This window comes from Stenella coeruleoalba (assembly GCF_951394435.1).
Source record: "Stenella coeruleoalba genome assembly, chromosome: 7".
NCBI lineage: Eukaryota > Metazoa > Chordata > Mammalia > Artiodactyla > Delphinidae > Stenella > Stenella coeruleoalba.
This window is the reverse complement of record NC_137153.1, coordinates 110,036,996-110,061,001: the sequence shown is the minus strand read 5'-3', so window position 1 is coordinate 110,061,001 and position 24,006 is coordinate 110,036,996. Positions and strand designations below refer to the sequence as shown.

General features: G+C 56.5%; 1 protein-coding gene across 9 annotated transcripts in view; it reads right to left on the bottom strand.

Annotated features, from left to right (window-relative positions):
- The window catches only part of DAB2IP (DAB2 interacting protein), a 194,296-nt gene that overhangs the window by 64,292 nt on the left and 105,998 nt on the right, over positions 1–24,006 (bottom strand). For all 9 annotated transcript variants that reach the window (XR_013829142.1, XM_079927250.1, XM_079927247.1 and 6 more), the window contains exon 3: positions 18,535–18,689. Coding sequence is in view for 8 of the 9 variants with exons in the window: in XM_079927250.1 (XP_079783376.1) it covers positions 18,535–18,689 (155 nt within the window). In the remaining variant the exon portion in view is untranslated. The remainder of the gene's footprint in view (positions 1–18,534; positions 18,690–24,006) is intronic.

The window sequence follows — 24,006 nt, the reverse complement described above, 5'->3', positions numbered from 1 at the left end:
ATCCGCCCGCCACGTCTGAGTCAACAGGGGTGACCAGTGGGGATGCAGGGAGGATGAGGGTCTGGGGACTCCCGAAAGGCTTGTTAAGACCTCAAAGTCGGGCTCTGTCTTCCTTGCAGCCTGCTCCTGAATGGCACCCAACCCAGGCCAGGGTTGTTGGTGAAGCCCCTTGAGGGTGACCCACCCACACGTGGAGGCGCGCGAGCCACACAGAGTCCGAGGACCCCAGCCATGCACTTCCTTTGCACCATCGGCCTCAAGGATGCAGGGAGCTGCTGCTAATGAGTGAGCGAGCTGCGGAGCGGGGGAGGAGCTGGGAGCTGCAGCCAGTCAGAAGCCGCGCCTGTCAGCGGCCACCCCGACAGGCTGGCTCCGAGCTGTTGCCAGGGCAGCCCGGAGAGTCTGCCTTCACAGGCAGAGTGATTGAGAACCAGCTGCTCTCTCCTGGGCCACCAGCTCGGCCAGCCAGGGGCTCCCCATCCAGTGCCTGGCCCTTCCAAAGCCTCAGCACAAAATGTCAGGGGCCCCGGAGGGAGGGCCACCGGCTTTCCATGCCGTCAAGACAGAAGGCGTGGGCACGCCCTCACATGATGGAGACAAGCCCTTTGTCACAACAGTCCTAAACAGGACCAGGGCTGGGGGCTTGAGGCTTCTGGGCCAGGAGTTTCAACAACCCGGGGCCATCTTGTAGGACGCTCACCACTAAGTGGTCCCTGCCCCTCCACTGAGGACCCTGCAGCAGCAGGTGACCCACGGGCCTGGAGGGGAAGGGTAGAGAAGGAAGGTGATGGCGGGGGTGGAGCTGAGCGGGAGCAGTACGGGGAAGGCGGCACCCCGCCCGGCTGCTCACCAGGCCTCCTCGCAGCATTTAGCATGGCTGCCACCGGTGGGATCAGAATAACTCTGCATGGGGAGGAGGACCGCGCTGGAGAGGCAATGTGCCGGTCAGTTCTGCGCGCCCAGCGTGCTGCGAAGCAGGATATCGGCCATGCTAGAGCACATTCAGGGGGATGACTGATGTGTGACAAACACACGAGTGAAACTTCAGTGAATCTACCCCAGGGCAGACTCGCAGGGCCCCCAATCAGGACTCCGACGTGCCAGGGGGAGCTACAACAAGCCCATTAAATGGTTTTCTGTACAACTGCACCAGATGGATGCAGTGTTCCTCTCATTTAGAAGTGTTTTTCCCCTAGTGTGATGAGTGGCTTCAAATGTGACCACTGCTAAGAAGCCCACAGGGCATGGCCATGCTGTCTGTACCTGCTCTGAGATACAGGCAAGCGCAGCAAACCAGCCCTTCACAGGCAGCCTCTTGCGGTCCAGAACCCTGTTTGCCCCCGAGTCCCACCACTCAGTGGAAGACCCTGGCCCCCAGGCCAATGAGAAAGTTGGCAGTTCCTGCCACGGGAACACTGGCATCACTGGGGAGTGAAACTCAGGTGCAAGGTGCTTCTCCAGGGCAGAAGGACAAAGCGGGGGGCTCACGAGAGGCCACGGGGCTGTCCTTCTGAGATGAGAGCCGGCTGAAATGTGTGTGCTTAGGGCGGGGCGCAGTATGCGACTCACCTTCACTGAAACTCTCTTCCTGGTAGTCGCTGGGGGCAAAAGAGACAGAGTCCCACCCACTGCCAACCATTAAAGGCTACAGAGGTTTACCCACGGAACCCGCTGGCTAAGCGGCCACCTGGACTTAGGAGAGAGAGACAGCAGGGATGGCCAATCGGAAATGTGTGCTTGATGAAACACCAGGCTGGCTGTTGATCCCCTGGGTTCCCCACATGGGCCAAAGACCACGGTGGGAGCCACGGAAGCAAGCTCAGAGGTCAGCCCGCTGGCTCCCTGCAAATAACAGAGCACCGTGAAAACAAACAGGCGCCCATGGTGCCCAAGGTGGGGCAGAAGTCGAGGGAGCTAAGGTCTGGAATCCATCCATGGCCCAGGCAGGAGAAAAGGATGGGACAAGCTTTGACCTGGCTCCTTCTGCTTCACAGCGGCCTGGGCCTGGGTTGGCCTGAGTCTGCCACCGTGGAGGGACAGGGACTGCCTACAAGGAGATCCAAGATTTGGTACCCAGGGTCAGGGCCATCACGGTGACCCCGAAACACCACCAGGAGTGGGTCTGGTCTGCCTGGCTTTCTCTCTGCGGGAGGGACTGGCTCCCTGAGAAGCAGGAGCAATATCAGAAAGGAGATCTCGAGGCACCGACCCCAGGAAGCCACTGGTGTCTCCCCCTGGCAGCACACTGGGCTGCTGGATCCCCTCCATACCTTCAGGGCCAGCCCCGGGCCTAGCCGGAACCCCGCAGTAGATGCCCTGCTGTTTAGCTGAAGAACTCAGCAGACTTCTTTTGGAAGTGGGATCTGAGCAGGACAGAGAGCCCTGGCTGGGGCTCTTCAACCAGACCAAATAAACACTCAGCCTCTCGCCAGGGGGGCTGCAGTTTAAATTTGGAGAGGGCAGGGAAGAGCCAATCCGAGCTGAGTTTGGGCTGAACTGGCTCTCAGCCAACAGCAGTAGGCACGCACCCCAGACTGAGCTTCGTCTGAGTCTCCCGCCCACCGGCTCCCCAAGCTGGAACAGGCAGTGGTACATCCAGCCCCAAGGTTATCCTACAGCGTGACAAGCCAGCACCCTCGCCACCAACGTCCCCCAGAGGCGTGGGACCCTTCCAGAGAGGGAAGAATCCAGAGCTGCTAGCTGGACGTCTCAATACTTGAGTGGGTCTCAGAATCACCGTGTCCCTCCACGGTGGCAGACTCACGCCAACCTGGGCCCAGGCAGACGTGAAGCAGGTGGAGCCAGGTCAAGGCTCCTCGGTACCCAGGGTCAGAGCTGCCACGGTGACCCTGAAACACCACCATGACTACAGATTCTGGGGCCAGTCCTAGGTCTGTGACTCGGACTCTCCTAGGTGGGGCTCTGGAATCTTTCTGCCTGGCACCATGATGCTCAGCGGTATCCAGGAGCCAAGAGAAGGTAAGGTGGCCGCTGATGCCTCCCAAAGCCCCCTTCCCAGAGCCCACAAGGCATGTGTGGTCTCTCCCTATCTGCTGCTGCCACTTCCTAAAACCCTGGGGAGTTACAGAGGCCCAGGTCTAAGTCCAGACTCAGCCATTTAACGGCTCTATGACCTTGTGTTGGTCTCTTAACCATCTTCAGCTTCAGATTCCTCACTTGCAAATGAGAAAATGTCTGTTTCCTAGGACTGCTGGGAGGCCCTCTTTTAGCCCCCTCGCTCCCAGACCCACTGGATCTGCACAAGCTCTTCCGTCTGCCCAGAAGGCTCTTCCCTGCGAGCTCAGCCCACCCCTCTCCTCCTCGGGGATGCCATCCCCACCACCCTGACGGATCAAACCCTCCAGTTCCGGGCTCTCGGTGCCTTCAGGACACACGCTTCCACTGCAATCACACACTGACCTGTGGGGCAGTTTCACGGCAGGAGGGGCCGGGGCTGGTTTTGCCTGCTCCCCCGAGCCTGGCACACAGCGGGCCCTAACTGAACGGTATCCACTCTCCCCAGCACCAGGCCATCAGAGCTCCCTGTCTCGTCCCTGGCTCCAGCCTTGACCACTCAGAAACGCCCACTTCCAGCCCCTCCGATACTCCCGTCAGCGCCCTGCCCTGGACGGGCCCTCTCACACCATCCGGCACCTCTGGAGCCTCACACCACCACCAGCTGCTTCCTGGGACTGGGCCCTACGTGGCTCTCAGATTTCTCGTAGTAACGCCCTCTTGGAGTTTCAAAAGCAAACCAAGTCATTTGCCAACTATTTTCTCCCATTAATTTCACAATGCATTTGCTATTTTCCCTCCATAATGACTCATTTAGCAGCAACAGAGCAATTAGGCAGACCACAGAATATTGATTTTCTAAGTGGGAGAAGTGTCCGCACAAATGTCTCCCTATGCCTGTCTCAGGCTGTCTCCCGCTACCTGATGGGGTAAACCTGAGGGGGGCTGAGCCGAATCTGCTGGCAGGATTCTGGGGTCCCCAACAGAAGCTCAAAAGCATGGTGTGCGCATGTGTGTGAGAGTGTGTGTACATGAGGTGACACGATGAAATTATCATGTGACATACATGACCCCATGGAGACCTCAGAACCCTAGGAGGCAGGCACCATTATCACACCCATTTTAAAGATGACGAAACAGAGGTTCAGAGATTAGGTGACTTGTCCTAGATCACAGAGGAAGTTAGGGAGCCGGATCCAGACCTAGGTCTGTGTGTCGGCAGGGCACAACTCTGTTCATCAGGGCGCCCTTGTGTGGCTTGCTCTCCATGGGACATGGGGGATGTGACATTGGGGGCAACGCAGTCCTTGCCATAGTGTGACCCAAGGAGACTCCTGAGACATGAAACAGTTGGCCTAGGTCTTGAGGTTGCACACCTCAGCCTCAGCGCAGCCTCCAAGCCTGCCCGCTGTAAACAGGTCCACCCCAGGCTGCCCCTGGCCATCGGCTCTTGGAAAGGCCCGGAGAAAGACATAATGGCAGGACCCCCTGCCCTCCTCCTCCTCCGCCCCCTGGCCACCACCACCAGCCCAGGCAAGTGCCTGCCCAGCTGGTGGGGCACTTCAAACATCCCCTGCCTGTAAAAAGAGAGGGCAGAAGAAAAGAGAGTCGGGAATGGTTTGATGAGTGGAGCATCTATGATATCTGCGAATGGCTCCCAAACCAGGCCCCACTGCTGAGAGGAGCCTATCAAACAAGAGCTTAGCTTTCCTCCTACCTCCCGCTCCCAGAAACTCACTCGAGGCAAGCTGGGATGGGGGCTGTAGGGGCAACAGGTGCCCAAGTTCCTAGGGACCAACGCTAGCCTAACCCAGGGAGCAAACCAGCTTCTTGATGGCCAAGGGAAAGAGCTGAAGGTCCAGCTATCAGACATGGGTTTAAATACCAGCTCTGCCACCATCTATGTGGCTTTGGGTGGAATAATGACCTTCTCTGAGCCTCAGCTGCCTTATCTGTAAAAGGAATAACGGCTGCTCTGACACCTCCTTAGCTGTTACGAGGGCCAAGCAGTAAATGATAAAGTGCTACATAGGGACTTACCTGGTGGCACAGCGGTTAAGAATCCGCCCGCCAATGCAGGGGAAACAGGTTGAATCCCTGGTCCGGGAAGATCCCACATGCCACAGAGCAACTAAGCCTGTGCACCACAACTACTGAGCCTGTGCTCCAGAGCCCGTGAGCCACAACTACTGAGCCCACGTGCTGCAACTACTGAAGCCCGCGCGCCTAGAGCCCGTGCTCCGCAACAAGAGAGGCCACCACAGTGGGAAGCCCGCGCACTGCAATGAAGAGTAGCCCCCGCTCGCAGCAACGAAGACCCAACGCAGCCAAAATAAATAAACAGATTTATTAAAAAATAAATAAATAAAGCGCTACATAAATGTTGGCTAGCGAAGCTCAACAAAAGGGAAGGTTTCTAAGAGCTGGCACTGCCCAGCAATGGGATGGCATCTCCCCATTACTGGCAATGTGCAAGCAGACCCTGGATTGTCCATGGTTATGGGAAGCAGAGCATCCTATATACCTCCTGTATACCCAGATGCACATTAGCATAGCAAAGGCTCCCAGGAGTCAAGCACTGAAGAAATTTACTTGCTTTGCTTCCCTGACCTGTTTGTTGGACTATGGAATCCCCTCATCACAAATGCCCGTTAACATCTGCAAGGATGTGGTGTTCCATGGAACCGGGCCTGAGAAATTCTCCTACGGGCGCTTTGGACAATGACCAGGGGACATAGGGAAGAAAGCAAGGCCTTTCGAGTACAACCCTCATTGGAAAGACTATAGGACCTTTCCCAATGTCAAGTAGAAGTCAGGAGCAGACCCAGTCCTCAACCTCCCTTTCTAGCATGACAGGGAGACAAATCCATTTGCCCAGAGAGAAAATTCACTTCAACGAAACAACGTAAAAAGGGACTTAGAAACCTCAAACGGGAGTCACTCTCAGGCTATCCCTGACCTTAACAAGCCAAGAAACTTGGAGGAATTGAAGAAGAAGAAAGGCCTCAAGCATAAATGCCTCCCCCTTCCCTGCTCTTGCCTGAAAATTCACCATGACTGCCCTTACCCTCTGGGTCAGCAGGGCCTCGTCCAGGCTACCTGAAAGCGGGCTAAGACTCCACAATCGTTGACCATATTTCAGAGTGGAAGAGTTTGCGGGGCCACAGGAAGCGGGAGCCTGCAGAATCCCAGATCCCCTGTGTGTCCAGACCCCATCTGTGGATCCTGGAAGAAGGCGGCAGGCACGCCCGGCCCCGCCCACAGTGCTGCTGTGGCGCTGCATGGACACACCCCCTCCACCCCAGTGCCCGTCCTCTCTCTGGGGGGCTCCACGCCAGGCAAGGCCGACGAATCCCGGAACCACGGGCTCCCTGGAAGAGCTCCGGCAAACCCATCCATAATGGTGCAGACTTTGCTCCCAGCAAGGACAGAGCTTTATTAATTATTCAGGGAACAGTGCAATTATGCAAATCAGTGGGCAGCCTCTGCCCAACTGCTGTCTTCTGCAGGAGTCTGGGGGGAGGGGGTGCCCAGAGCCCAAGCGGCCGAGTACAAGAAGGGAGCCACCCAGCCCGTGAAAGGCGGAAGAAACCCCCCACGTTCTGGGCCCACAGAGGGCTCTGACCAGAGCCAGGCCCCATCCCACACACAGAAGAGCTAGGAGCTGCTTTGAGGAAAGATTCTGAAAACCTGGGGATGCCTTTTCCAAAAAAAGAAAATACCCCCAAAGCTACTGCTAGGCCAGCAATGCCATCATTCAAGGCTTGCTCCTGTAGGCCCTAAAGGCATGGAATACTTCCAAAGTTCCGTCTTTAAAAGTACGCTTCTAAGGAGAGGTAACAACTCAGATTAGCGTTTACCCAAGAATGCTCTGCGGAATACTACTGCTCTCGGGGTGGGGGACAGGAAACCCTGGATTAAACAAGGTGAAACTGGTTTCTTTACTGCAGGACCTCTCAGGGCCTAGAGTGAGGATGCCCATGCCACCTGCAGAGCAGAACATCTAGTCTCACCTCCAGGAACCAGGAACCGAGTTTGATAAACTCTGGACAGATTGCTCACAAAATCCCCTGCCAGGTCCATCATCCCTTGACTCTGAAATCCCGCGGTGTAGGTTTTCACTACTCTCATAAACAGCCATCATCAAAAATGTGAACTTCACGCGTGCAGGGCAGCTAGACACGACCACCTCGGGCAGGCTGGCAGGGCGGCCAGAAGGCCCGCCCGCGGCGCTGCCGCCACCCCCTCCCCGAGGCCTGGCAATTGTGCAGGTGCCCAGCACCATCTCAGGTCCACAGAGGGCTGGGTCGGCTGGGAGCCTGGCTGCACGATCGGCAACCCCCTCAGCCAGTCTAGCCGGAGGTCTCGGCGCCAGACTCACCTGTCTACCCACACGTGCGGAGCAAAGGCTGGGCTGGGAGGCCCTGCCCGCCAGCATCACTGCTTTCCCTTCATCCACCTGGGCAGTGATGCTAGTGACCTCGACGTGCTGACCTGGGGAGGAAGGCTGGTGAGCCCACCCGTGACCTCTGCCACCGACCCCACCTCACCCAAGATCGTAAGTCAACAGATCCAAATGCAGCCACGGCTCATTAGCTCTGCCAGGAGGACAAGAGAGGTAGGGGCCCAAGGAGGAGGACACTTGTAATCACTGAGTAACTGCCAATGCGGGGGCAGGCCCCGAGCCGGCCCTACCCTCACAGCCTGGGGACCCCAGCCACTGAGACCAGGAGGGTAGGCCCGCCTCCACTGCCACACACCCCCACACCCCCTCAGGACTTCGGCACCCATAGTAGCCTCCTTCAGAGCTCGGGGTGGCCCCAGGACGCTCCCCCAGCCCCCTCTGGTGGCTGTCATGTTCTTTCATGTGGGAGACAGTAAAACACTCTGGAAACATCTAGGTGCAAACCCCGTCTATGCCACCCACCTACTGTCGGATAGGGACAAGTGGCTTTTACCTGTCGGAGCCTCCGTTTCTCATCTGTAAAACAGGGAGAGGGCAGCACTGAGCAGTAGGTAACAGCACAGACTTGGGAGCCAGGCTCCTTGAGCTCGAATCCCACCTCTGCCATTCCAGCTGTGCAATTCACGTTTCCTGGTTGAAAACCAGGGATAACAACAGAGTGCAGCACGCGGGCTGTTGTGAGGATGGAGTGAGTTCCTCTCTGTGAAGGGCTGAGAGCAGGCCTGGCCCACAGGATCTGTCCATCATGTTAACTATCATACTGGAGAGGGCCTTGGCTTTGAGTCCAAAGAGACCTAGATTCTCAATCCATCACAAGGGTAATCCCCGATAAGTGATTTTACCCCTGAGGCCAGTTTCAGCACCTGTAAAATGGAGGGAGGATAAAACAAGGGCAGTCAAGAGGATTAGCGATGACGTACAGACGGTGCACAGTGCCTGGCACACAGCAGATGCTCCGTAAACGGCAGGTAGGTTAGTGATGATACTACTGATTGAGCAGGTCATCTGGAAAACAGAGACCACGAGAATAGGGGTTGATGGCAGGGCCTTAGATAATAGAGCCAGTCCACCTGGGTTTGGATCCTACCTACGAGCCGTGTGACTTGGGCAAGTGGCTCAGTCTCTGTGGGCCTCAATTTTCCTCTCTGTAAAAGTGAGGAGAGTAATATCGTTCGGAGCGCTGGTGTAAGGATGACGTGAGAAAATGCAGGAAAGGAGCCCGGCCCATCAAAGGTGGCCACGCAGGGTAGGGGCTGGTGGGTGGTGGTGATATCGCAGCACTCAGAGAAGCTCGCCATGAAGAGTGCAGAGACGAAAGGCATCCTGTCCCACCTGCTACCATGGCTCCAGCCCACGTCACCTCCAGGGACTTCACGATCTGAAGGCGGTGCAGCAAAGGCCGGGAAAGACAGGACGCTACCCTGTGCTAGGTACCTCCCCTCCAGGAATCCCAGAGTTCTGGGCACTGAGATATTAGTCTTTGTTTTGCTTTGTTGAGATGGAGAAACTGAGGCTCAAAGAGAAGCAGTCAGTCGAGCTCCGGGTGGCTGACTCCAGCACACCTGCTGACCTCCCGGCAGCTGGCAGAGCAGGGGATGGGGCTGGAAGGCAGTCATGGGTTCAAATTCCAGCTCCATGGCCCAGAGGCCCAGATTTCCCCTGCCCCACCCTCCCCCATCTTTCTCTCCCAATCTCAGCGGGCATCTGGCCTCCTCCGTTGGGGGTACAGCCTAGGCCACCTGGCCTCTCCCAGGGGCCTCTGCACAGCCAGCCACTCTCATCCCTGAGCCGAGACTCTCCAGGCTGTGCTTAAAGAGCTCCACTCCCAGGTGGGGGCCAAGGGCACCTGGTCCAGGCCTGAAACATTGGCTAGTCCTATCCTATGGGCTTTGGCTCAGTGGACCTGGGCTTGAATCACATTACTGCCACTCACTTGATACTGGTGACCCCAGAGAGGAGTGACTACACCTCTCTGAACCACCTGTAACTGGGAAGTCGGCAAGAGGAACGGGCCTCAGTGGCTCAGGTGGGCCAAGCACTGGACCTGGAGCTAGGAGACAAGTCCCAACTCCAACTCTGCCCCTTCACCTCTCTGAGCCTCCCCCATCTTGCCTGGAGAACACAGACCATAGTCATAAATGCCCTAATTGCTCCAGGCGCCCTTAGGAGATCTAGAGCACCAGTGTGAAAGTGCTTTTAACAGCGGGGAGCCCTGGGCAAGCACAGGCGGGGGGTGCTCCTGGCACTCCTGTAGGAGGGGGAAGGTTAGTTCAAAAGACATCACAACCTTAATAAGAAAGGGCACGGCATGCTAATGGGAAGATTCTAGGTCTCAACCAGGGAATGGATCGCCTAGGCATGGGGTTCCCCCGAGTGTGACTTTGGGCCAGTCATGTTCCCCTCTTGGAGTTTCAGTTTCTACATCTGTGAAATGAGAAACAAAAAACCCTCTTACTATGAGGAATCAATAAGAACATAGCAGTGCCTAGGCAAGCTGCGGGCATACATCTGGGACACGGTCCTGCCCTCTGCAAAAGGAACAGACTTTGGGCAGTGGTTCTCACACTTTGGGGAAACATGATTACTCCACCAGAGTCTAATTCTGAAGGTCTAGGGTGGGGCCCAAGAATCTACATTTTATCAGGGGTCCTGCCTGGGGTGGGCTGGTCAGTCCTGCTCAGGGGCCAGGCCTTCAGCTTCCAAGACAAGAGTGGGGTTTTATCAGAGCCAATTCTGGGACTGAGTTTCCCGATGAAATCTGGGGAAGATGGAAAGGGGGAAAGAAGGGTAGTAGGAGTAGAGGGGTGGGGCTGTGAACAACCTATTAATCAATTTCCTCCCCAGCCAGGAAACAGTAATTGCTGGGCGCACACATCCTTCACATGCTAACAGTCTGCAGCTGCAACAGGAAGCTTCCACTGCGAATGTCAACAAGACAGCATGAAATTAACTTCCCCTTAGTCAGTGGGCACAGGGAGATGCTGCACTAACTCACTGCCCTCAGTATGAAAACTCCCCAGGACAATGTCGCATCAAATTAGAGCCTGTGCTACCACGGCGGCATCTGTATTTCTACCCGAAGTGCTCTTTTACAACCAGGCCCTGCAAACAAGGGCTGGGAGAAAGAAAGGTCAGGGCTAGCCGAGGCAGGCGACCGTCCCGGGGTTAACTGGGCCCTGGCCAGAGCCAGCCGGGACCCCTCAGCTCCCCTATGGGGGCTGCCCACCAGAAAAGGGAGGCAGCAGATCACCGTGACAAGCAGTAACTCACCCCTCAGAGCACCTGCTGTGGGGAAAAGTGCAAACCCAACCTTCTATCTGGGCCAATTCCTGGCCCGCCAACCCCCCCGGAGAGACGGGGAGACAGACCTGTGGCTCTTCCGAGTTAGCAGTGCAGCAGGCCCAGGAGGCAGGTTCCTGCGCTCCAGCCTGGCCTGTGGCAGTCCAGGTACAAGTGGCAGCAGGAGGAGCGGCAGGAGGTGGGGCGACAAAGCCCTGCTCAGGCGCCTTTGGGAGAATGCAAAGACGTCCTGGAGGCTGCCCTCGGGCCCCTCCCCTCCTGGCAGTTAATCACCAGGCAGACCCCCAGTGCCTCCCCAAAGCACAAAGTGCTGTGTTCGGGCCTCCCAGCAGCCCGCCCCAGGCCGCCATCAGCCGCGGCCTTCAAGGGGACAACCCCAGGGGTCAGGTGCACGCAGGCTTCCTGAGCGGATGCGAGTGGGGGTATCTGGGGAACGCCCTATTCTTGGCACACCCCCAGGATCAGGCTTGACCTCCAACCTTGGGGTGACCTCTTACCTTCCCCAGGAATGCACAAAGTATTCCCAGATAGGCTGCCAGGGACCCTGCAGGCGGGATCCCGTCTCCCTCTCCTTCCCCTGGGTCCTCACCGCACCACCCGCCTGGCTCAGAGGGGACCTCTGGTGCACAACTGGTGGCTTCCACAGGGACCTGGCTTCCAGTTGCCAAGGAAAGTTCTTACATGTGCACGCGCTGGGGCCTGTGCTGTGGCCTGTAGGCAGGACCTGGGGGGCCGCCCAGGCTGTGCCCCCCAGGATGTGTGAGATGCCGTGTGCCCACCCACAGAGCACGGAGATTCCCTCAGTAACACAGGCCACCCTTCCTGGTGCCCCCAGCTGGGAGGGGCAACTTCCGCATCATTCCCATCACAGTCATCTCCTCTGGGCTTTCAGCCTGTCCTCTGAGGGGGGTGGGCAGGATCACAGGCGACTCTACACTGAGCACCCTGATCATGAGGGAGAGCACGCCCCTGGTGGAGAGCTGGTCCTCTGAGAAGCTGCCTCAAACTCTGGAATTGGGAGGAGGGGTCCCATAGGCAGCAGCCCGAGGGCCGCTAGAGGGGAAGCAAAGGGGTTAGTTTCACTGTAGAGTGGCTGGTGACTGTCCTGTCCATAGCCCAGGCCTCAGGCATGTCGCCCGGCTGCTCTGGGGCGTCAGAGGGTGGGGGTAGGAGTGGTACAGCCTCACGCCAATCCGGGCTTGCTCTCCGCGCGGCCACTTGCATACCCCACCCAGGCTGGGAATGCGGCCCAAGCCACCCCTTGCAGGCAGGCGCAGGCAGATGGACTGTCGGCCAGGAGACCCAGCATTAGCAAGGGGCGCTTTTCCACTCACCGGCACCAAGGCACACAGGAGCGTGGGTGGGGGAGGAGCTAAGTGGGCCCTGACACCTGCGAAGGAGTCACACGCCAGCCGTGGGAGCTGGGTGTTTTCCTTCCTGCCTTTTCGGTCTCCCTATGATCTCCAGCTCGCTTCTGTGGCCCTCTCAAATAGCCATTAATTAGAGCCTGGTAATTAACTTTCTGGTTCAAGTAATATTTTGCAAAGGAATTCCATTAAAGAGTCAATTTGCATATCCTCAGACATGGGACCTGGAAATAAGCAGGGTTACTCTGGGAGAATGTGCAAGGCCTCACCCACAGCACCCCTCAGGCCTGGCACCCAGGCCTGCGCTCTGCAGGCACCTACAGGCACGAGGGCATTCAGAGGGTGGCTGTGCTGATGGCCCGGGGATATGCTGAGCCCTGGGAGGCTCTTCCCAAGAAGGCAGGCGGTCTGTTCACAGAACTGGCCAGCTCGGTGGCCACACGCCCAGACAGCAATTGCACACACGCACACAGATGCGCACATGTGAGAGCGCACACACAGAACATGCCACGCACACGGCGAAACAGGATGTATGTAAACACACACGCACATGCCGGCAGACACGTACACATAAGAAAACAGACACAGTAAGAACGGTAGCCAGCACTCATTGAGCGCTTAGAATGAACCGTATGTCCATATTCGACCTACAAATACAGCCACTTCATGTGGTCCAGCCCTACATGAAGCGCCAGGCCCTGTTCCAAACGCTTTACATGCGATTATTCACCTCAGATGCACAAGGACACTTAATATACGACGCGCACACACCTTCACGAGGGCAGGTGCGTACCTGTAAGACATACAAAACCACGCACTCGTGGAGGTACACATGCCTACAGACACTTGTACAAAAAAAGGCTTCTCTAGCTTTTAAAACCCCAGGCTGGGGCTGATCACATTCTCACTAGCTAATTTCCACCGTTCCTAAAAATATTGCCCAGCTCAGATCTCTGGAAGATACACGAGGGAGCTGCAGATCTAAAAGGAGGGCGATAAAAATGAGAAAGCAAAAATAAATTGGTTCTTCTCCAAGTCTGGGTCATGTTCTGTGGCTTTCCCCTCCCTCTGGAGATGAGGCTCAGAATCATGTGCTCGTTAGTGGGGCTCCAGTCAGCCCTGCCCCAAAGGTGCCCATGGGGATCCAAGTACAATGCTGCAGCTGGGTCGGGATGTGGTCATGAGGCCTGGCTTCTGTAAGGGTCCCACCACCACGCCTTTGACCATGTGCCTCAGTTTCCCTGAGTCTAACAGTCCCTTCACCACCTACCTATTCTGCATGGTGAAAGACCTTTCAAGGTGCTGTGTAAACGCCAGGCCTCCTTATGATAATTATCGGATTAAGAATTAAATCTGATTCCCTTATGGCGAGGAGAGCAGGGGAGGGGGGAGTTGGGAAGCATTCCTTGCAGGTAATTAATGAATTCCCGGCCATACCGCTTGGAAGACAGAGACCCATTTAACAAAGATCCACCTACGTGAGGCCTCTCAGAGCTGAGGAAGGCCAAACAGGGCAACTAAGACTCCTGCAAGGGACTTGCCAGAACGTTCAGAAGGCAAAGGACACGAACAGACAAGACTCAAAAGCAGCAGCACTACTGGCCCTTAAACTCAGGAAAACAGCGTTCAATCACTAACAAGCAAGAAATGCAAACAACAAAGCAATGCCATTTTTCTGCCTATACAAATGACGAAGACCGTGTTAATGACGACACCCAATGTTGTTAAAGGTCTAAGGAAACAGGTGAGCACCCTCAAAAATCACTGGGGGGTTGTAACTTACTACAGGCTCTCCATGGGAGGCATTTTTATCAAAAACCTGAAACTCTTCATATTCTTCGACCTAGTAATTCTAAGACTTTACCTCATGAGATCAATCACAGATGTAGATAAATGACGCATACTCAAGGGTTAAATACCAGCACCATTTTTAATAAAGAAAAAATAGACATAACCTAAATGCCTAAATTACTAAAAACAAGTAAGGCCTGAACATCAGATGGAACAGTAAACTTTACAAGTCAATTTTTAAAACGCATATAGTAGAGGTTTGCTTTCCCAGGTGTAGACAAGAACCAGGGTCATTCCACTTGGCTATTTCTTGCATTCAAAGTAGTAATGATCCTCTGTGCAGCCCCTTTCACCTTACGAGGGACAGCAACATCGAGTATTATTTCTCGAACTCAGAATAACACTGCATGATTGCGTGTTATTATTCCCACACTGCAGATGAGAAAACTGGGGCTTACCAAGATGAGGGGCCTGTTCGCCACCAATATTAACTACCACTTACTGAAAACCTAAAACACACCTGTCTAACCGCTCTCGCGTGTTATAACTTACTTAATAAAATTTTAGAAACATTTAAGAAACGTGTAAGACCCAGTGTGAGTTGCTAAGGAAACAGTACTGAACAGGACAGACATTTTCTATTAAACACATGCTGAATATATTAATATCATTTCCAACGACACTATTATCATCAGACCCATTTTGCCAATGTGCAAACTGAGGCTCAGAAAGGTTAAGTGACTTGCCCCAGGAATGCCTGGCTTCAAATCCAAAGATCACATACTTCCCATTATTCGCAGAGACTAAGATGCCCAATCATCTCAACATCACCCAAGGGAAGGCAGAGAAGGACCAGGCTCTCCCTGTCTACAGCAGGGGAGGGAGAGAGCGGAGAAAACCCAGGCCTGGGTGCCCAGCCCTTCCTGCACCTACTGTCAACAGAAAACAGATTCTGTCTTCCATTTTTTCCTGTTCCTCATCAAGCTTCCTCTCCTCCCACCAAGGAATGCCTCACCCAAAGGGGGAGAATTGATTCCTGCCTACTCAGGGCCGGGTGAGCCCCCGGTGAAAGCCCCCTCCCTCCACTTCCAAATTATCTCCCTCCCTAGTCTTACACTGCCTGGAATCCTACCATTAGTAACTTTCAGGTGTGGGAACTCCAGGCAACACACATACTCCCTGTAAGGGAAATCAATCTCTCACTCCACACATATCAGCCTTGGGTAACTGCACCTGGGTTGCCCGCCTGTGTGGAGGGCCAGAGTCACCCAGATACAGTATCAGCGAGAAAAAAAAATGAGGAAAGCACAGTATTGCCAGCTGACCCTCCTAGGTACTCAGCAACATTAATAAATAAATGAGTGACTTGGAAATTATCTTCTGGGAAGGCAGAAGCACCACATCCGAGATCGCTTTTACCAACATTAATACCGTCTTGCAAATGAAGCAGGAACATTTCCAGCCTGCAAAACAGAAGTGCTTTTGCCAGCACACCTTTCACCTGGAAAGCCTCCGAGCGGCATTCATTTCTGTCATCCACGGGAAATGATTACCTGTCCTTGGTGCTTATTTCCAAAACCTCCAAAGGAGAAATGAGCGTTGAGGGGTCCAGTGATCTTGGAGACCGACTGGGAACCTCCCCCAGGCTGTTTTCAGAGAAGTAAGTACAAAGGCTCAACCTGTCCTGTGGCCCTCGGGGACCCCAGAGCCCAGTTGTGCCCACCAAGCCCTGGCTGGCTTGACCCCAGCCTCACAACCAGGCATCAGCCCTCTCCCCGCATCAGCCAACTTCAGCGTCTCCACACCTGGGGCAGACTCCTTTCCCAAGGAGCTGAAAGATCCCAGAACGGAGCTAACTGGATGAGAGAATCCAGAGGAGAGAATCCCGGCACACACACAAAAAAAAGCTCCCAGATGAGAGAATCCCAGCGCAAAAAGAAAATAACGTCCCCAGCACAGAGAGCATGCAACAAAGCCGCTTCAGCAGCCATAAAGCAGACAGATTCATCCAGAGTCAGAACCCAAGTGGCCGCCCCCGAGTTCCCTGTGCTCCTTCTCCCCATGAGGCGGCCACGGGGGCTCACATCTGCCACCCTAGAGGCCCCCAGCCCCCTTCCCGTGCCCATCTCCTCAGTGAGGCCGCTGTCTCTGCACTTGCCCCCTTCCCAGGGAGAGGCACGGCAGCCCAGCGGGGTCCCATGAGCCAAGCCAAAGGCAGCCGTTCTGTCTTCCCAGCCTTCAGCAGCACCACCACCCCACGGCAGAGCGGGGGGAGGCGCCTCTCCACTCACCCAGCGTTGACCGTGAGCTTGGGGGTGGGGGTGGGGGTCGCCAGAGTTGGCTTGACTCACTCAGCTCCAAACAGGGCGAATCCAGGGACTGCCCCAGGGAAACACCTGCCCAGCCATCCCACCAGCAGCCGCTAAATCTACTTGTCGGCGAAGCAGCACACCAGGAGACCCCAGTCCGAGTAAAGCCCGCTGCCGCTCCAAGGCTGGACAGGAGGGCTTCAAACTCAGTCTCTCTGCCTGTCCGTGGGAAGTCTGGGCTCCCTTCCTGGGCCAGAGAAGCCACCAAGCCAGATTTTGTTTATCGAAAATTAATAAGACAATTCCACACCACTGTCAGTGACGTTCTGCTCCAACCGCTACCATTTACCACCGCTTCTAGAAACAGACTTGTAGTCTTACTCCCTACCCAACCCCATCCGTGCCCCTCCGGCATGTGGCAAAGCTGACCCGAGGCCAAGCTGGGCAGGACCTGCTCCAGGTCATCTCAGCCGGGCCCTGACCTCCGGCCAGGGCTGCCAGCCGAGCGCTCGCCGGCATCTCCGTGCAGGCTTCCGGCTGGAGGGAGGTAAACATGGCATGCATGCTGTCTGCCCCCAGGAGGGCAGGCACACTCAGAGGCCGGACCGCCTGCCGTCTCTCCTGTTCCCCAGACACCCACACATGCACACAAAACTGGGTACGTACACGAGGCCCTGAATGCGGGTGCAGAGGGTCCTGACCCCCACCAAGGAAAGCGCAGAGAAGGGCATGTTCCTGGGGAAGAAAGCCAGAGGAAGGGGCCGGGCGGAGGGAGGAAGGCAGCAAACCGGGTGGCCTGCCGCCCAGACAATAACAAAGATGGGAACCGAGATTTTCAAAGACGCAGTGGCTGCACCCAGCGCTGAGCTCTGGCCTGGCTAAATCTTCCTGCCAGGGCACGCCTGGTCCCCTGGGGCACCACGGCCATCAGAAAAAGGCTGAGGGTCCTGCCTCGGGCTGGGCTTGGCAGCTGGGGCAGCAAACCAGCTGCAGGCAGCGGGGAGGATGCATTAGAGAGAGCAGCTCCGGGCTGATGAAAATTAAAGGTCTAGTAATTCTCCTGGAGAGTGGAAAGAGTACTCTTCGGGAAGATGCTAGGGGTCAGTTAAACAGTCACTCAACCTTGGGCAGGAGTTGGGCTATAACTTGTACTCCTCTGCCTGCTGGAACCAAGGGGGAGGGGAGAGAGATTTTCATTCTACCTGTGCCTCCCTCACAGGGAGTGCCAACTCACCAATCATACACAGGGGCACAGCCCTATGAAGGAAGGCAGATGCCAGGGGCCTGAGATGCTGGGGCTGAATGCCGAAAAGGTTCCTTGCTGCCTGCCCGTTCTTTCTTTCACCCCCACTTAGCTGAGCAGGAACACGTTCTAACTGGCACCAGAATCCACCACCATGCTGTGCCCAAGCAGAAAGGTGCTGGGGCTGGCACGGCTCAAGGAGGGGGGGACCTGGGCCCCAAGAGGCTGTGTCTGCCGGGTGTCCCCGCAAGCGGACAGGAGGGCTTGCCCTTGCGAGGTGAAGCCGGCTCCTTGCCAGTGACTCCTGGCGGGCTGAGCCACCTCCTCTCTCTCCTCCTCTGCCCCACAAGCCACCTCCCCTTGGAATTTCCACACCTGCTCCTGGCTTGCCCAGGAAAAGGAAACGGGGAATAGGAGACACCCCTGGGAGTGGAGAGGTGAGGGAGGGAAGCAGCTGCCCAGGGCTGGAAAGGATGAGGCCCTTATTCCTTGGCCTCAGGCACTGCCCGCTCTGCTCACCCCAGCCCCCAGCGGAGCACGCGCCCTACTTACAGCAGATGTGCCCCCTAAGCGGCCCAGCCCCCTGTTCCTCCCCTCCAGATGTTCACCCTTTTCGTCACCGCTGGGTTTCCGCAAAACCCAGCCGAAATGCCTTTTGTATCGGACACTCAAGGGCTCCAGAGGCAGGGGATGGATCCTGGGGTGGAGGCGCCACTTCTGTCCCCAGCTCCGGGCACTGTACCGCCCGGGAAACAATGCCCACCTCGGCGAGGCGAGGCAGGACTTCTCGGCGAGGGCACTTCCCTCCCGGCCTCGCCCCGAGGCTCGGGCGCCCGGTCCTCACCCCTGGGGGAGTGAGAAGGGTCCTCCCGTCGCGCCCCGCCCCCGTCCGAGATGGCCCCACAAGTTGCCGGAGGGCGGCGTGGGGTGCCCTCGCGCTTTCGGCGCGCCCCAGCCCGGCTCTCGCTTTGTCCCCGCGCCCTCCGGGGCGCATCCCGGGGCGGCGGCGCGCGGAGGCCGGGCCGGCGGCGACGGCGGGCTCACCTCTCATTGTCCGCGGCGGAGGCGGAGGCGGCGGCGGCGGCGGCGGCGGCGCTCCGGAACCCCGGCAGGATGTGGCGGAAGCTGTGGTTGCGGTCCAGCTTGGGCTGGCTCTTGGTGCGCTTGATGGAGCCCTTGAGGCGGCGGCTGAGGAAGCCCTGCGCGCGGGGCGACAAGAGGGGGGAAGGGAGGCGGGGTTAGCGCGGCGGCGGCGGGCCCGGGACCCGCGCGGAACCCGCGCCCTGGCTCGGGCGGCCGTGCGGCCGAGGGCGGGCGCGGGCTCGGGCTGGCCCCTGCACCTCGCGGCCCGCGCCGCCCGCCCGCCGACCGAGCGCCGACGGCCCGGCCCGCGCAGCGCGGCCCAGCCCACCCCGCGCCGCCAGCCAGCCAGCCAGCCAGCCACGTCGCCCCCGCCCCCTAAGCCGCTGTTGCCATGGCGACGCCGAGCCGAGCCGCGCCTGCCGCTACCGAGGACGCCCGAGCCCCCCCGGGCGCGGGGGCGGGGAAGCCCCCGGGGGCTGAGGGGGCGGGGCTGCAGAGGGGCGGGGACCCTCGGGGGGCCACCGCGGCAGCAGCCTCCTCAACTCTTACAGTAACAAGGTCACACACCGCCACCCACCTGGAGGAGTCCACGCCCCCCTCCCGGTCCTGGATTGCCAAAGCGCCTTCCTCCACCCGCGAGGTCGATGTTCTCAGCCCGGGTAGTACAGATGGGGGAAACTAAGGCTCTGCGAGCAGGCGTCCGGTCCTCTGGGGAATGACCGGCTAGCGCAGCTCCTGGTAGTACCCTGGACCCCTAACTTGTGCGTCTTTCCTTTCGCAGGTGACTGTCACAGGCCCTCGGGGTGGAGCCCTTTGCCTGGAACCGTTGTACCCCAGCAGGGGCAACCACCTTGGGGGCAGGGTGACCTAGTATCTAGCTCAAGGAGAGGCCGAGGGGCTGAAGGGTTTGCCGAGTACCCCCACTGCGTGCTTCAAGATTTGGAGCCAGGTCTGAGGGAAGGCTGGATCTTCCCTAGAGAGACTGCTGCCTGCTGGCCCATTCATGACCCATGGCGGGTAGGGGTCCATTCCCGGGAGGAGTATGACAGACCTCAGCGGGGCCTCCCCATTAGGCCATTCATGCATCTATCAGACTGCGCTGGACTCTGAGACCGGAACCTAAGCTGAGTCCAGCCCCCAGAGCTCCAGGTCTAATGGAAGAGACAGGGAGGAGACAGCGTTCAGTACAGCAGGTTGAACCAGTCTACCCTGGGGTAGATTTGGGGGCTCAAGGGGCCACAGCCTGGGGTGTTCTGGACTTGGTACCCTCAGGCAGTTGGAGGGAGAGGAAAACTGCAGGAAGAGTGATTCCCTGTGGGTAGAGTTGTCAGAGAGGGATTCTGGGGACTCACCCACCCCAGCCTCAATTCCAGGTGATATAAGGATAGAAGGGAATGAGATATTAACTCATTTTAGAGTTAATGTCGTTCACAATCTGAACACCATATTTCATCCGTCACACAATAAAGGGTAGGCTTGGTGGCCCTCTCTGCTCTGGGGGGAGAGTTGGACGTTTGCTGTAGTCTACGCCCTTACTGGATCTGTCCATCTCTATGGCCCTGGCACCCAAGACTGATGAGAGCAAATGTTGGTTGTACCCATCATCTCATGTCACCCACACAAACAGAAATGACAGAAAAACATCCCTTTCTGCAAATGAAGAAACCTTGCTCAGAGAGGTGAAATGACTCACCCAAGGACACACAGCTCTCAGACCTGCCTAATGTCAGAGCTTTTCCCATAGGACCCCCCTCTTCTGCCCACCCTCTTCAAGCTTTCCCTTTTCCCATCTTTCTGCCCCTACTTTTTCCTCCCCCTCAATCTCGCCCATCCATAGAAGGCTTATCCCTGTGGCCACCTGTCAGAATTCTGCACATCCTTCAAGGCCCTTCTTCAGGCCTTCCCAGGCAGTGGAATCCAAATGCCTCTCACCTCTACAGCTTGGTGTTACTCTAATCAGTTGCAGTTTAACAATTATCTCTTAGGGGTTAGGGACTACAGGAGGGACCCTCTTCCAGAGTGGTGACCCACAGACAGGACGAGGCCTAATGCAGAGGGACCACAAATGGTGGTGGGCCAGGGGGACAGCAGGCTCTCTGGGAGACACAGCATGAAGGCAAGGACCTGCACCCTTGAATAAGCTCTGGGCTCTCCCAACCTTGGCCTCTTGGCAGCTGTTGGGGGAGGAGGGATGCGCCTGGCTAACTTGGATGGGTTCTTCTCTCGCAGGTGTGGTTGTCAAGCAAGTTCCCCCAATGGGCTTGTACTTTTTATTGGTTTTTATTTTCTACACTGATTAAAATTTCACAATTTTTTACACTCTTGTGGTACAAAGAACCACAAAGCAGGTTTCACAATTTACGGAGCTCATTATGGAGCAATATGGACAGCTTTATCCTAATCCTGAGTTTAAAAAAAAAGTTTTCTTCCTTCTAAGAGGTTGAGTGGGACAGTATCCCTTCGTCTTCCCCACTCCCACCATCAAGGCTACACTTAATGCTCCTCTGATAAGCATTACCTGTAAGCATCCTTGAAGCCTACTCTGAATGTACCTCCCCAAACTGACCATGACCTTGGGGACTCAGACTCTCTATAATATCATTCATTCACCGTTTGTCAAGAGCCTACCATGTGCTAGGCATAGTGACCAAGACTGACATGAACACTATGAAGTGAGCAGTGTACAGAATAACAAAAGGACAGGGAGCTCACCTGTCCCCCACCTCACCACACATATCCACCATGGAGGACCTTATGTCCCCCAGAGGACCCAGCTCAGGGCTCTACATATGGCAGGCTTAACAAACGCTCATTATCCCAGAAAGCCACAGCTGGAAGGGGACTCAGATCCAAAAGACTGTATTACAAGGGTGAATAATGCCCAGACAGGGGAAGGTCTTTCCCAAGGTCACACGGCAAGGTTAATCAAAGACCCCAGACTCCAGTTCCCTGCCCTGCTTAGCCTCACAGCTTGCTTACTGACCTCCTTCTTGGGGTAAAGGGACAAGGGTGGCTCCTCGCCCAGCCCTGGATGAAGGGAGATGAGCCTTTTCTCCTGTCCCTTCACAGGCAGGTCCCAGGACATGATTTCTGGAGGCAGCTGCAGCCCTGAACTCAGGAAGAGGGAATGACTGGCCTTCAAGTCAGAAAATCTTGTTCTAGACCCAAGTCGACCTTTAGTGAGGGGCAGTGGGCAAATGACGTCCCTTCTTTCAGTAAAACAGGGCTCTCGAGGCTCACTGCCGTGGACCCCACTGACAGCCCAGTGGCTGAGAGCTGGGAGCCAGAGGCAAACAAATGGGGCTCAAATCCAGCTCCATAGACCCCTGGCGGTGAGACGGTAGGCAAGGTCCCTCACCTCTCTGTGAACTGGGTGGGGGCTGCAGTGAGGATTAAGTAGGACAGACAAAGCCCTGGATCCCCTCCCCTTCCACACCCCCAGGGCCTGACTTTATCCACCTTCTCCAGGAGGCCCTGACTACATACTCCAGCCCAGCTGATCACACTCCTCAGGCCAGCTGAAGTCCTCTCACACTGCTTGTGTTCAAATCTTAGTTCAGATAAACTGTGGGAAAATTACTGGACCTCTCTGAGCCTCAGTGTCCCTATCTGTAAAATGGGTTAAGGATGATACCTTCTCTATAGGGTTGTGGGAAGGATTAAATGAGGTAGGCTATCCCCAGTAAAACGGTAAATACTAAGCAACTAAACACAGTAGTTGCCAGCTTTATTATTATTATTACCGAGGTTGGCTCCGATATAGCCACCAATTTTTGCCCCAAGGAGGTATGTGACCACCACAGGTGGGAGTCTGTCTGGGCTCTCGGAGGAGCTTGAAAGCAAAGTGGCGGTGGGGACAGGGCTGGTGTCATGCCTAGTGAATGAATGAATGTGCTTGCAAAAATTATCCTGGAGCCACAGAATATCACTCGGTTTGGTAGTTTTGAACTCTTTTAAACAAGCACTTCTCTTCTAAAGCAACCTCCCAGAGACTCCGGAGGTTCAAAGTGCTCGGGCGGGTGGAGCCGCACAGGTGGAGGCCTCCGCTTTCATTCACTGGCGCCGGGTCTGATGGCTAAAGCTCAGCAAGGCGCCTGCACAGTCCGCGGGGAACAAGCCTGCCCCCTCCCCAGATGGCGCGCTGTGTCTCTGCTAACACAGCCCCATTCCCCTGCGCTTCTCAGGCAGCTGTGCCACTGTGCTTAGGTCAACTAAGGCCCCAGGGACTTTTGCACGAGGCTGCTGCCTGGTGTCACCACCCCCAGCCCTTTGGTGACAGGGTGTGGACAGCCCTTGTAGCCTCTGCCCACGTCCGTGACAGCTCACTGCCTGTGCAGATGTCCTCCCTCCCAGCTAATCCATGTCAATGGTCCAAGCCCCTTGGGCTTCCATCCATGTCAATGACCAAAGTGCAAGAAAAGTCCCGAGCGGAGGACAGAGGCCCATGGGGTCTCTGGCTTGCAGGACCCTAGTTGTCGGCTGCTCCCCCATCCCTATTCTCTGCCCCCACGCTGACCCCGGTCTCCAGGAAGTGCTGGGAAGCTTTCTCAAAGGCCTTTCAGAATTCCAGACTCGTGATTTCTCCATTCACCATTTCAATCCATTCCATGTGATGACGATGCTGATAAATTACCAATTTCCAGGCTCCTGCTCTGCCAGGTCGCTCTGCCCGGGGCACTCACGGAACACATCCGGAGCCCGAGCAGAGGGGTTGCCTAGGAGGACCCGATGCCTCTTATCAGGAATCCTCGTGAGGACATGTGCTTCAGAAAGATGTTTGTGGTTTTCAAGTGGGGAGACAGAGGCTCAGAGAATGTAAGCTGGGACTGTGGTAGAGCTGGGACTGTAACCAGGAGAGTTCTAGCCCCTGAGCAGGCAGGGCAGGGATCCTCTTACACATGCACACACGCTACACACACACACACACACACACACACACACGTGTCAAAGGCCAGAACGGAAGTGACTGTTCAGCCCCTCCTCCCCATGCCCCAGGTACCATGCTGGGCCTGGGGGAGAGAAGAAAGAAGGGAAGGTGGGCTTCTCCCTGAGAGCAGCGCTGTCACCTGGGGCTCACAGGTGAGGACCTGGCGGCTCAGGGAGGGGAGACTTGCCCAGTCCCATCCTCACGTATGCATCACTCCCCATCCAGGAGGCAGCATTTGGGGGGCCATGGGCTTGTATTCCAGCAACACCACTTGGGCACCTGGGAGTCACGTGTCACCACTGGTCTCACTGAGTGAGACCACCTTCTCACCTGAGTGTAAAGCACTCGGCACCAAGCAAGGCACATAGTAGGTGCTCTACCAGCCCCGACCCCATCATCTGTTTGGTTCTGCACCCTCGATTCTGCTTTCATCACCTTCTCCCTTTTAACAAACCAACTCTGGGTCACTGCAGACGGGTGGGTGGGCCTGACCTGCGACAGTGCTC